The sequence below is a fragment of the Pseudorca crassidens genome, chromosome 5, assembly GCF_039906515.1.
Source record: "Pseudorca crassidens isolate mPseCra1 chromosome 5, mPseCra1.hap1, whole genome shotgun sequence".
Taxonomy (NCBI): domain Eukaryota; kingdom Metazoa; phylum Chordata; class Mammalia; order Artiodactyla; family Delphinidae; genus Pseudorca; species Pseudorca crassidens.
Window position 1 is genome coordinate 78,727,251 of NC_090300.1, and position 14,783 is coordinate 78,742,033.

General features: G+C 36.7%; 1 protein-coding gene across 2 annotated transcripts in view; it reads left to right on the forward strand.

Annotated features, from left to right (window-relative positions):
* OSBPL11 (oxysterol binding protein like 11) overlaps nt 1-14,783 on the forward strand; it is a 103,647-nt gene that overhangs the window by 22,864 nt on the left and 66,000 nt on the right. Inside the window, exons 2-4 of one of the 2 annotated variants that reach the window (XM_067738628.1) lie at nt 7,204-7,272; nt 12,888-13,063; nt 13,927-14,000. In XM_067738628.1, coding sequence (XP_067594729.1) covers nt 7,204-7,272; nt 12,888-13,063; nt 13,927-14,000 — 319 coding nt within the window. Of the gene's footprint in view, nt 1-7,203; nt 7,273-12,887; nt 13,064-13,920; nt 14,001-14,783 lie in introns of both variants that reach the window. The other variant, XM_067738627.1, reaches the window with a different exon arrangement.

Below are 14,783 nucleotides of genomic sequence, written 5' to 3' on the forward strand. Positions count from 1 at the left end.
GTTTTACCCTGTTCTCCTAGCCATCTAGCCCAGTTTTGGATATGTGTAACCTAATTTGAGAAGTAAGGGTTTTTAGAAAACACAGTTCTACATCCCAAAAGAGCAATGCTCATATAGTCACATGGGAAAGTTTTAAAAAATTTAATCCATACCTATTAATAAGTGTAAATAGCTCTGTGCCTGGACTGTCCCACCTAGTCAATGTAATTGAACATTTAAAAAATGTTTTGATTATAAAAATAATATATTAAAATTGGAAAATGTGAAACAGTAAAGGGAGCAAATTAAATCATTCATAATTCTTCCATCCAGTGATAACCACAGTTAACTGTTTTGTGTACTTTTGTTCTGTGCATATATTTTACACACTATATAAAATTCTGTAACCTGTACTTTTAGTGCTATTAATAAGCGTTTCCCTATGTTGTTAGAAACTCATAAACATTTTAATTGGTGAATACCATTCTATCATATTTCTTAATCATTTTCTTAATGCCATTCATTTAGCTTATTTGTTTTTCTTCCTTTCCTCTCCATTCATTTCCTTGTCTCTCCACTTAATTTTTTTTACTATTATAAATAGTGCTACATTGGACATGTTTGCATATTATGTTTGTCTACATTTCTAATCGTCTGTCTGGATACCTAGAAGTGAAGTTCTTGGACCAAAGAGCATTAACATTTTTAAGACTCTTAGCAGAAGGGAGGGAGTCTCCCTTGACTTGTATACTTTTTGGTATAGATTAAGACACAGTTGAAATTAGAATTAGTTTTAGCTGGGATTTATTTGAGTATACAGGCTGTGAATTGAGTTGTTGTTGCTGTTTTTTGTTTTTTTGTTGTTTTGGTTTTTTTTGCAGGCTACTCAGTTGTCTTGTGGTTTTATAGAAAAATTCTGCTTCTGTCTTCCCATTGCCTAATTCATTCAGTGGAGATGTATTGAGCACCTGTTTATATCCCAGGCTATACACTAGGTGCTGCGTGGACTGCTAGGATGAGTAAGAAGCAGTCACTGCTCTGTGGAATATCTTTTTACAACGCCAGGAGGTACATGTGTTGCAGTCATTCCCATCTGTTGTCAGTTGCTTTTTCCTCAGCTAAGCAGACTGCTCCCTCCCTTCATGCTATTTATGTTACAAGGTAATGAACCAAAACTAAGCCTTTTTGGAGGATAGTTCTTGCCTAGTAGAAAGTAGGAATTTTGAACTGTGGCTTGACTGGCACCTCCTTTACTACAGCTTGCATAAATTTCTGCCTGTAATTAAATGCCTTAAGGTATCCATCTCTAATTCCTCTACCTGGTCTCTGGAGCCCACCTCTCCCCCATTTCCCTCTATCACTCTCCTGAGTTGTGGTGAGCCTTTTTCTCGTTACTATATCCTGCCTGTCAGGCACTTACAGCTACCGTTGCCTTAAGCCCATAATATCACCTTAACCACTTCTCTTTCTCCCAGTCTCTCTTCAGTTATTGCCATCTGGCTCTGCCTTCATCATTAAATTGGAACTGTTATCTCTTGGTTGTTAAATCTTTTTTTTTTTTTTTTTTTTGGCTGTGCCTCACGGCTTGTGGGGTCCTAGGGGCCACAGCAGTGAAAGCACTGAGTCCCAACCTCTGGACTGCCAGGGGATTCCCTTGGTTGTTAACTCTAATAGAAACTTCTCAATCTTCATCTTCCTTCACCCCTCAATAGTATTAAACATTCTTGACCAAAAACTTACTTGAAATATTCCTGATTTTCTTTCTACCACTTATCTACTTATCTCCTCTCTGTACTCCTCTTGCTTTAAAACTTTTCCTTAGGGTTCTCTCTTAGACTCTGTCCCTTCTCTTGTCATTTTATAATATTTCCTAGGTGATTTTCTTTACTCTCATCGTTTCAAATACCAGTTACATGCTTATATGCTGATCACTACCAAAATCTGTATGTTCAGTCCAAATTGTGCTACCTTATTGCATATCTCCCTGTGTTATGTCCCACAGGTCCCTTAAATTCAACATGTTAAATTGGAACAAATCCAAAACTTCCTTTATGATCCCCATAAAGGCGTTTGTTCGTATCTACACAGTTGTGCCAGCTGGAAATCTGGGTGTTCCCCTTGTCCCTTCTCTCTCACTCTCATTCCACATCTGATAAGTCAAGTCCCGTCCATCGTTTCAACCTAATCACTATTGAATCCTGTGTCTTTGTTTAATGAATCCTGTGTCTTTAACACAGGATTCTACCCTTTCTACAAATGAAAAACTACCCTTTTCATTTGTATGACAGCTAAAAGCAGAGAGTCCCAGTGGGTCATTGTCTTTTTCTTCAAGGAGGTACATTTTTTTTATATTAGGTAATGGATTTGGGATGGAGAGGAATCGCCTTTTTTACTTCCCCATCCTTTTCTGTGGATTTTCAGAGTGCTTTTCATTTAGAAGGTACTGAGCAATAGTGTTGAACTGAAATAAAAGGATGTGAAACTGTTAAAAAAAAGTGGCTTAATTTTATTTTATTTTTTCATTTTAAAACTATGTTTAATTTTCACATATTTAATTTTATATATTATTTAATTTTGTTTTTATTAAAATACAAATAAATGCTTAACATTTAAAAATAAATGAAGAAAGAAAATCAGTGAAGAATAGAACAGTCTCTGTGGCTTCCAAGGTTCTTGCCGTTTCTCTACATATAATATTGATTGGAACCTCTGTTCTCAAAATACAGGGTTTAGTCTACCGGGGTCTAACCATGGAAACAGACGTTTTTAACTGAATTCAATGTTGGTGAAAAAGTAGTTTAATTTTAAAAGCTTCTGCATATCTTCCTTAAGTCTGATAAAGAAGGGTTAAGAAATGTGTGTTATAGTAATGAAGAGTTAGGAATTGAAGCAGTCACTGTTAAGATACCTAGGAGGTGATGAACCTCAAATTAAACAGAATAATGCCACTTGGCGTATAGTTCAGTTAATCAACTGTATTTATAGACTATCAGTTTCTACCGCTAATTTCAATAAAATGTTAACAAGATCAGAATATACGCAATTTGTTGAGTGGTGGAGTTGCTGAAGGACTGAAGAAGAAATTAGCTTTTTCATAGCTTATTTTTCTGTGTATTAGTCTTTTGGACCGTCATCTCTAATTCATAGAACACAGAATATTAGTATGATATAATCAGATATATGGTATATTCCCACTTTAACAACTAGGTTTTATTCATATTAACAGGTAAATCTTCTATTGAATTTACACATTTTAAATAGGAGCAAAGCATGAGTGTTAGAAGTACTACATAATAACTATAAGGAAGTAGAGAGAAGAAAGGAGAGGGAACGAAAGATGTTCACTCACAGAGCTTTTTATGCTGGCCACCAGATGGCACAGTGGTTCCACATCAGCTGGTTGCACTGACTAGAGAAGGGGAAGGATGAGAGAGGGACAGTGCAACCAGCTGTTCCAAGAATGGATTGCTCTTCAGTTGGTTCTTTGTAACCTCAGATGTCTGTTTTCTGTAGTAAAAGCAGGCCAGCAGTTTATAAGTACATATTTGAATTTGTTTCTTTTGAAGCTGGCTTTATGCTACTACCAAATGAACCATGTCAGTATCCCTCTTGTGATTTTTGTGAGAAGGTTAACTCTTTAGATGCAAGTATCAAAAATATTAAAACACTAAAAATTAAACATAAAACATTACTGTACTGTGGAATATGAGGATACACGTTCATTTTATTTAATGAATGATACTACTGAAATTATACTCTTAAAAATTCATTGATAGTCATTAAATGACTGATATAAATAACTTAGATATGACCAAAATGAGGAATACCTTTAATAATATGAGGGACTAAACAAAAATAAGGGACATGAGGCATAATCTTTGATTGCTTTGAAATGAAGATTTTGTTTTTCTCAGTTGTAGATAGTTTATTTGAAGTTTAATAAACATTCTCTGCACAGTTCACATATCCATTTGAAGAATATATACAGTCCTAGAACCAGAGGAATTGAACTATAGCTGAGTTGTAATGTTTTTATAGCATGCTAATAGCTATGAAATGATTCTTATCTAGGAATGAAAGCTTGGTGTAGAGAACCTAGATTAAAGGGGAAAATTAAAAATGCTGAATTATGGAATATCTGGGTACTTTGGGGAAATATTTAATTTAGGTTATGTGGCACCCTAGGCCTTTTGTGGATTGGTACAGAGTGTAAATAAATATTCAGGTTATGAAGCTACAGGACAAAATAGACCAAGAATAAGGTTTTTTAAAAATTTAGATATTATTGATATATAACATTAGTTTTAGGTGCACAATATAATTTTTTTTATATGTTGCAAAATGATCACAATAAGTCTAGTTAACATGCATCACTGGGCTTCTCTGGTGGCGCAGTGGTTAAGAATCCGCCTGCCAATGCAGAGGACACGGGTTCGAGCCCTGGTCCCGGAAGATCCCACATGCCGTGGAGCAACTAAGCCCATGCGCCACAACTACTGAGCCTGCGCTCTAGAGCTCACGAGCCACAACTACCAAGACCACGTGCCACAGCTACTGAAGCCTGCGCACCTAGAGCCCGTGCTCTGCAACAAGAGAAGCCACTGCAGTGAGAGGGCCGCACACTGCAACGAAGAATAGCCTCTGCTCGCCGCAACTATAGAAAGCCTGTGCACAGCAATGAAGACCCAACGTAGCCGAAAACAAATAAATAAAAGATAAATAAAAATTTTAAAAAACATTCATCACTACACAGTTACACTTTGTTTTTCTTATGATGAGAACTTTTAAGATCTATTCTCTTAGCAACTTTCAAATATACAATATTATCAACTATAGTCACCATGCTATAAATAACATTCCCAGGACTGACTTATTTTATAACTGCAAGTTTGTGTCTTTTGATCACCTTCACCCATTTTGTTCACCTCCCACCCCCACCACTGGCAGCCACTAATCTGTTCTATGAGTTTTGGGGGTTTTTTGTTTTTATTTTTAGATTCCATATATAAGTGAAGGAATAAGTTTTGAGGACAAGAACAGTTCAAGACAGCTAAGCTCTATGTTAAATATCTAAAACAGATGAGGAACTCTTTGGGAAATTATTTTTGGGCAGAGTCCAGGGGCATTGGGATTCCTCTGGCCCCCAAAAGCTGTTTAAGCCTGAAGCCTGGGGAAAACATGAGTGCCAGACTAGAAATCTCTGCCTTTTCAAGTACCAGTGGAACTGAAAGAAATAGCTTTGCTGTGACATAGGGCTGGAAGTAGGGCAAAAATCCAATGAGTTGGGTTTCTAGAGAAGAATCTTCCTCTAGATGGGGGTTTTAGAAATTACTGAAATGAGAATTCAAATGGTACTGTCAGTTTTAACATGACAGAATACATGTATCATTATCATAACTTTGGGTTGGCAGTTTAGAGGTTGACAGCCTTTGTCTTCTTGAGATTAGTGACTGTATGAAACCAAAAGGACATGAGCCGTTTCACTTAATATTAGTAAACAGTGTTGTTTGCTAGCCTTAGAATGGAAGAAAAATACAGAAAAAAAAGTAACATATACTCAGTCATGGGATCAGTTCTTTATTTCCAAGCACTTTTAAGAAATGAGATTAGAAGGGCACCCAACTTCCAAGCACTTTGAAGAAATGAGATTAGAAGGGCACCCAACATTGAGTTTATCCCTGAGGCATTCTCCTACTTGCTCTCCAGTAATAATAGCTACTAGAATCTTATAGTCAGTTTGGGCATTTGTTGTGTGTTTGTGTAAGAGAGTATCTTTATCTTCATCTCTTTTCATTTGTCATTCAGATCAACCTAAGTCTTAAAAAATTTTTATTCTGTTGGTTGTGTCAGCTCTCTCTTGATTTTGCTTTTGATATCCATGTTTTAAAGGTTGCCAGTTGTCTTATACTTTCCATTTCCTAGATGCTTGTTAGCTGAAATTTTACCAAGTAAGCTCTGTGATTCAGGGATAGTAGAGAAAATAAATGTTTAATATCGTTTGCATCTTATAGTTTAAAGTTAAAACTTTAGATGAGTTTAAAAAGAATTCTTAATGTAAGTTACAAAATGAAAAATGAAGCCCATATATCAAAAAGATACATCAATGTAGGTGAAGCTTTAATATCTTTTCATAAGTATAAGGAACCTTAAAATATTGGAAACAAAGTATCAATAAGATACTGCATTTTCTATGAACCACTGTAACAGAACATTTCTGATAAATAGAAAAAGGGGGCAGGAGGTAAAGAAACTCACTTTCAGTAAGGCTAACGATACAGGTCCCAAATAAATCTTTCCAGTGGTAAGACTTGCAATGAGCACTTTGCCACATGCCTATCTGGGGTGGGGGAGTGGGAGTGAGGTGTCATACTCATCAAAAACAGGATCTTCATTTTGAAAGCCCAAAGAATCAAAGACATAACATGTCCCACCAGATTGAGGAAGAACTATTCAACCTGGAAACCTTCTTTAGTTTATTCTAGAACCATAAAACTGGATTTTCTTTGTTTAGTATTGAATTAAGTTATAAAATATTTTTATTTATAATTATATGTATAGTAGATTTGTTTCATATTTATGTAATTTTATACGTATATAATGACTTTATATATGAATATTGTATAGTGATTTATGGGGGATTACACTTGCTTTGAAGAACTCTGGTAAAGTCCTATGGGTATGAAATATGGGGGATTAAATAGCTCTATTTGTTAACCTATAAATTTTACTTCTGAAGTAAGTTTGAAGTATTTGTAGAAAAGTATGTGTCTACAGCTTTTTTTCTTTAATTAATTAATTTATTTATTTACTTTTGGCTGCATTGGGTCTTCGTTGCTGCGCGCAGGCTTTCTCTAGTTGCGGTGAGCGGGGGCTACTCTTGGTTGCAGTGCGTGGGCTTCTCATTGCAGTGGCTTCTCTTGTTGCAGAGCATGGGCTCTAAGCACGTGGGCTTCAGTAGTTGTGGCGCTGAGGCCCAGTAGCTGTGGCTCACGGACTCTAGAGCGTAGGCTCAGTAGTTGTGGCGCACGTGCTTAGTTGCTCCATGGCATGTGGGATCTTCCCAGACCAGGGCTCAAACCCATGTCCCCTGCATTGTCTGGCAGATTCTTAACCACTGTGCCACCAGGCAAGTCCCTACAGCTATTTTTTAAACTGTACAGTTAACTTCCTGGAATTTCTTCTAATTTTCACTGACTTTGGCCCTTTCTGATATTTTTGAAACAGTGATCACATGGAAAGTGTGTATGGCTATTTAATGAAGTACACCAACCTTGTCACTGGGTGGCAGTACAGGTAAGTGTGATTATTCTGTCACATCTCTCTCCCAAGAGACCAGAAATGGGGCTGATAATTTTATATTCTGATATTACTTCAGTACAAATATGGCTGGGAAACATGTTAGAGAAAGATTTACCATGTTTTTTCTAAAAGTCTAATGACTTTCTTCTCCTTTTTAAGGGGTAGGAGGAGTTAACATCTGTCCAAATTGCAGCCTCCAAATGCCTCAGAAGTTAGGATCATTTGTCCACTTGCCTTATGCATACTTGCAGTGGTGAGGCTTTTAGGGTGGTTTGGAGACGGCAAAGAGATTTGTATTAGGTGCCTGTTCAGGATTCTCAAAAGTCCTCTGGGACCTTGGAGAGTTTAAATAACCAGCCGAAGGTCAGACAAGCACTCAATAAGTAGCAAAGCCAGCTATCTTAAATACTGTGTGGAATTGGTAGTTGTAGGGCAGGGTATTAAACCTTTTTTTTTATTGTGGTAAAATAAACATAACATAAAATTTACCATTTTAAACATTTTTTAGTATACAGTTCAGTGGCATTAAATACATGCACATTGTTATGCAGCTATCACTTTCATTCGTCTCAGAACTTTTTGCATCTTCTCAGACTAAAACTCTGTATCCATTAAACAATAATTCCACATTTCCCCCTGCCCTGAGTCCTTGGCAACCATTATTCTACTTTCTCTCTCTATGAATTTGACTACTCCAGGTACCTTATGAAAGTGGAATCATACAATATTTGTCCTTTTGTGATGGGCTTATTTCACTTAGTATAATGTCCTCAAGTTTCACCTATGTAGCGTGTGTCAGGATTCCTAGCTTTTTAGGGCTGAATTGTAGTCCCTTGTATGTATATACCACATTTTGTTTATCCAGTTATCTGTCAGTGGACATTTGGGTTACTTCTACCTTTTGGCTAATCGTGAATAATGTTGCTGTGAGCATTGGTGTACAAAATATCTGTTGGAGTTCCTGCTCTCATTCTTTTGTGTATATACCCAGAAATAGAATTGCTGGATCACATGGTAATTCTGTGTTTAACTTTTTGGCGAATCTCCATGTTGTTTTCCATAGCAGCTGCACCATTTTACATTCCCACCAGCAATGCACAGGACTTGCAATTTCTGTACATCTTCCCAACACTTGTTACTTTCTGTTTTCTGTGGGTTTTTTTGTTTTGTTTTGTTTTTTTAATAATAGCCATCCTAATGGGTGTTAAGTGGTATCTCATTGTGGATTTTAAATTTACAAATGTTAAAGCTAGAATTTGAACCCAAATAGTTCTGACTCTGAAGTCTATGTTCTTGGCATTATAACATGCTGCTTCTTATTCACATGTCATTTGGAGACCTCTGCTTTCGGCTAGGTCAAAAGCATGATGGAATAACTGGAGCTGAATTTGCATTTTACCTTAAACAACTAGAAAATGGGACATAGTATATGAAAGAATGGTTTTCAGACTTTCAAAAAAATAGTTGAAGCGCTGTGATGAACATGTGATTTATTAAAAGAGAAGGCAGTTTGGGCCATGTTTAGTTTGAAGTAACAGTAGGGCTTTCAAATAGGAGTGATATGCAGGAAGTTGGAGGTCATATGAGAGGTCAAAGCTGGATGTGAACACATAGAAGGGAATCATTCCTGTTGAAGTGAAAAGGGTAGTTCCCTAAGGTTCTCAGTTTTTTTTTTTTTTAAAAAAGAGCAAAGTCAAGGGAGCCTTTTCATTTTGCATTTTCCCACCTCAGTTTTTATGTAATTTTTTAAAAGCTTATACATTTAAATGACATATAAAATATATATTTTAAAAAAATTATGTCACTCTGCTTTTAGCACTATTCTTTGTTCTCTTTTTAAAAAGGGAAATAGGTTAACTTTTCTCCCCCATGACATTCAACAACTTTCATTCATATTATATCATTGAGAAAGTCTCAGAAGTGGAACAGAGTAAGAAAGCTCCAAAATATACCCAAGCTTATAAGATTTAATATATGTTAATGATGGCATTTCAGGTCAGTGGCAACTTGAGACCATGGGGAGAAGGGGCAGATGTTTGTGTCATTACATGAGGGAGCCTTCCAAAAAGATCCATTGGCCACTGGTTGCCTGAGGAGTTAGCTAAGAGATCCAAGCCAAAGTTCCAGTTTAGGGAGGGGCACTGCCTCTGCCCATGTGATCCCTCCAGCTGTCTAAAAGGCCAGTTTTAGCAGCAGCAGGAAGTGGGGATGAAGACAACCCATCCCTGTTTGCCACTGAGAACACAGAATCTTTTACCAACTTGCCCCATCAGAGAGGTCTCAGCTTGTCAACTTGATTGCTGCAAGACCACTTTAGAAAAAACTTCCATTTTCTGCCAACCTGGCTGGAGACTTGTGGCACAGCAGAGATATACTGGGTTCTCAGGCTGGAATGTGCAGATTGAATGATAAAAGAGGAACAGAAAGTTTAAGACCATGTTAAAGGGCCTTAGGCTTAGAGCTCAGTTCCTTTGGCAGGCCTAGCCACTTTGTACCTGTGCTGCAGATAAAGCTTAAGTAACAAAAGCACTGCACCTGTGCCAGATATTCAAGGCAGTTTCCCTGCAATCCATTTCTGTTTGACTAAGGGCAACTTAGAGCAGCTTGGAGAAATCCAGCATGGGCGTACTCTATAAATAACTGCTTGCTTTGGAATGTAGTGCCCTAGGAATGAGCAAGACCCTCTCTTGAACCCACTTCCTTTCACTTTCAGCTCTAATTCCTGAAGATGAGATCACTTCCCAGTTGGCTTAGGAGTTTTATACATGCTCAGCACTGAAGTCTAGGATGGTCAGAGCAAAGCACATGGGTGCCCTTCCATCCAGAATCTTCACTAAAGTTGATTTTTGCCATCATAAGACATACTTCCAAGTCAGAATATTTTTTAGATTAAAGTTCCGTTTGATGATACTTCACCTTAAGTTGTGGGCTATTCTGAAGATTAGTCATTTTCTCAAACTGACAGTCTGTTGTTTTGAAGTTGCAAAAAATAAACAATTATTTAATTTTCCTTTTAACAACGTAGGTGACTTTTCTGCATGTAAAGATAGATGCTGAATCTTAAGTCTTTGTTTCTGCATTTCTTTAGCTTTTTGGTTAGGCCAACTTGATAAAAATACTATAATCAAGAGTCTCGTACCCTTCTGGGCAAAATAGCTTTATTAAGTTTCCTCACTATGTGGATTGTCTCTCTGTCCCCAATCTATACATCTTGTAAAATATCTCCAGAGAAGTGGTGAAGGAAGAACATTTGAATTAATTCATGTATGATGAAAGACAGCCCAAAGGGCTCTGTTATTGCCAGTGGGTCCATAACATCATCTTGGTGTTAGAAAGGTATTCAGTTATTGGCTCATTTCTATCATTTTACCAATCTCTCCTTTTGTATATCTAGGTGAGTACCTCCCATGTTGTAAATTTACGGTAATGCTTTTGGGATAAGAAATATGTGTTCACAGCAAACTTGAGATTTCCAAACATGTTATTCTCTAAATTTTCTTTGAAGTGACTGCTTGTAAGAGAAGAGACCAGTCTTTTTCCTTTGACTGTTTGAAATGAATTGTGCTTATTGCTTAGAGCAGTCAGAAGAGATTTCTTTCTTTTCTGGTTTCCTTCCTTTGTTCCTTTCCTTATTGCTTGTTCGTTTGTTCATTTGTTCCTTTGTTCACAGCTTTATTGAGATGTAGTGTCCATTTGAAGTGTACAACTCAATGATTTTTAGTATATTCAAGAGACTGCTTTCTTGCTAACAGACCCCTTCCATTTGCTTGCTGAATTTTTTGTAGTAGATTCATGACTTAGTCTGTTCAGGCTGCTATAACAAAATGTCACCAACTGGATAGCTTATAAACAACAGAAATTTATTTCTCACAGTTCCAGAGGTTGGAAGTCCATGATTATGGTGCCAGCATGGTCAGGAAAGGATCCTCTTTTGGATCGCAGACTTCACATTGTATTCTCACATGGCTGTAAAGGGCCAAGGGAGCTCTCTTGGGTCTCTCTCTTTTTCTTGTTTTCTGGCCTCACTGCGTGGCTTGTGGGGATCTTAGTTCCCCAACCAGTGACTGAACCCCTGCCCATGGCAGTGAAAGCACCGGAGTCCTAACTGCTGGACCACCAGGGAAGTCCCTTGGGTCTCTTTTATAAAGGCACTGATCCCATTCATGAGGGTGTTACACCCTTATGACCTGATCTCTTCTCAAAGGCCCCATCTCTTAATATCATTACCTTAGCAGTTAGGATTTCCACATGTGAATTTTGGCAGGGACACATTCAGACCATGGCAGATTACTAAGGACACTTCATATGTTTTAGGAATTTAAGATGATTTCAGTGGCTATTTTTGTGTTAATTAAAATAATCTCTTCAACTCTTAGGGAAAATAATGTTAAACAACCCTTTTAAAAATAGGCAGAAATATGAGGGGCAGTTCACTAAGTAGAACTACAGATGGTCAATAAACACATTGAAAAATGTTTCACTCCTCTAGTAATTAAAGAAATGGAGGTTTAAAGCTCTCAAAAATATTAAAATTAATTTATCAAATATCATCAGAATATGTGAACATAATTTTTAAAATCACAAGCATGCTAAAAGACGAATGAGAAATAGTCTTGCTTTCCCATCTCCCTTTTCAGGCATCCGCTTTCGACTTGTATTTTCTTCTCATTGTTTCTTTTTCTTTCCCTGAATAAAAGGCTGATCCCATTCTCTTCCAGTTTGGTATGGTTGATATGGTTGCCATGTTGCTTAAGACAGTATCTTCTAGGAACTTGAACTGGATTAAATTGTCTACCTGGTTCTATTACAGAACACACTAACATGTCGAATGCCAAATTGCTCTAAACCCAAACATTAACTTTTTGAAATAGAAACTTTTTAGGTTTTTTTCCCTAAAGAAAAGAACTATTGCACTACTTAAATTGGAATCCGAATTAACATATTTCCTAAAGTAGTTAATCTAAAACCAAATCAGAACATCAAATTCTTTTCCAAAGTGTATCAGTATTTCATCATTTAGTTTCAAGTTCCTTGTTTCTGCATCTCCAGTTGCAGCTTTTTCATTTTTAAAGAGGATAAGTAATCTTTAGTTGTGACCTATTTAATGTTATGTTCACAAAATCTTAATACCTTGGCATTATTCTTATTGTTTATTTCACTGATTAAATCTTAAATCAGATTCATTTCTTACCTAGCATTTGTTAACTTCAGAGCTCATGGCTTTGATTTGTTTCCAGTGAATTTTAAATAAAAATTTGCACTACCATTTGTCTTGGGCAACTTACCCTCCCTGTTAATGAATTCTGGAGAGAAATCTTCCTCTGAAAGGATACTGTATCTCTGTTTCCTTTTTGCATTGTCTAGTATGCCTCTTCCCTATTAAATGCCTCTTTCACAGCTGAAGGTTTTATATCTTTTATTAAACTCATTCAATTTTTCAATAACATTTACTGCTAGGAAATTCAATCTAGTATTTCCAAGTACTTCTTGAGATGCTTTTGAATTTTATTTATAGCAAAAACTCAAAAATGTGTGATTAAAATTTGGTTTGCTTTAGTTTGACTAGGGGAAATATTTTAAAATTGTGACCTTTTTAAAAATCATTACAGGTTTTTTGTTTTAAACAATGAAGCTGGGCTATTGGAGTACTTTGTGAATGAACAGTCTAGAAATCAAAAACCCAGAGGTACTTTGCAGCTTGCAGGAGCTGTAATATCACCCAGTGATGAGGACTCTCACACCTTCACTGTAAATGCTGCCAGTGGGGAACAGTATAAACTCAGAGGTATGACTGAAATATGAGAATTAATAGTGTGATTTTCTTCTTCCTTGAGAAGTTGGTATACTTCCCTGCTTTCATTTAGGTTTTGGAAGTAGAAACTGCTGTCATTGATGATATAGATACAATATTTTAAACCTTGGAATTGCTTTAAGGATTTATGAAATCTGTTTTAATTTATGACTTTTTTTAAGTGGCACAGTGAACAAGTCTGTTTAAAATTGGGCCCTCTAAGAAATTTGTGTAGAGGAAATCCTGATTACTGAAAACTCTAAAAACATAGACTTCTTTAAATTTTTTTTTATGTCTTCCATGGATTTGTATTTCACCCCCTTTCTTGATTTGGTTGGTATGCTCTGTGGTTTTTAGTGACTAATGTACATAATTGAGATTTATTAAAATGCTCATATTCATTAAAATAAAGTATAACTTCTGTTTAGATACATTTAATTTGTATATATAAAGTTTCTGTTTTTATTTAATTAATACATATAAAGTATAATGATAACTCTAATTGAGCATGCTTCTAGAGATCTGAAGGAATATACTGAGGATACATTAAATGCTTAATAAAGGTTATTTCTTTAAGGAAGAGCATATTTTTATGAGAAAGTTAAGACATGTCATATGCCCACCTAGCTGCATGTAATTTATCCTCTAATGTATCCACATCCAGCTATGGTGTTACCTAACAAGGTTGATGCTTTGACCTCTTTCCTACCTCCCTCTGGTCAGGGACATTTGCTCTCGGGAGAGTAAGACCAATCCCTGATTTTCAGTGATCTGTTCTTCATGCTATAGGCAATTAATTGTATTCTAAAAATAAATATAAAAGTGAATAACTTGTAGATACTTTTTATCAGCCACAGATGCTAAAGAGCGACAGCATTGGGTTAGCAGACTTCAGATATGTACACAACACCACACTGAAGCTATTGGCAAGGTATGTGGATTCATATATGATATTAATGCACAAAAATGGGAAAAGATTTTTAACTTATTTTTTTACATTTTAAAATTGAGATAGTAGTCACATACCATAAAATTTATCCTTTTAAAGTGTACAATTTCATGGTTTTTAGTATATTCATAAGATTGTACAACTGTTGCAACTGTCTGATTCCTGAACGTTTTCATCACCTTCCAGAAAACCCATATCCGTCAACAGTCACTCCCTAGTCCCCTCTTCCCAGCCCCCTGACAAACACTAATATAATTTCTGTTTCAGTGGATTTGTTTATTCTGGACATTTCATGTAAGTGGAATCATACAATATGTGCTTTTTTGGTCTGGCTTCTTACAATAAGCACAATGTTTTCAAGGTTCATCCATGTCATTGCATGTATCATACTTTATTCCTTTTTAAGGCCAAATAATACTCTGTTGTATGGATGTACCACATTTTGTTTATGCATCAGTTGATGGACATTTGGATTGTTTTATTTTATTTTATTTTATTTTTTTTGCGGTACGTGGGCCTCTCACTGTTGTGGCCTCTCCTGTTGCGGAGCACAGGCTCCAGACGTGCAGGCTCAGCGGCCATGGCTCACGGGCCCAGCCGCTCCGTGTCATGTGGGATCTTCCCGGACTGGGGCACAAACCCGTGTCCCCTGCATCGGCAGGTGGACTCTCAACCACTGCGCCACCAGGGAAGCCCTGTTTTATTTTTTTTTGGCCGTGCCCAGTGGCTTGCGGGATCTTAGTTCCCCAACCAGGGATTGAACCC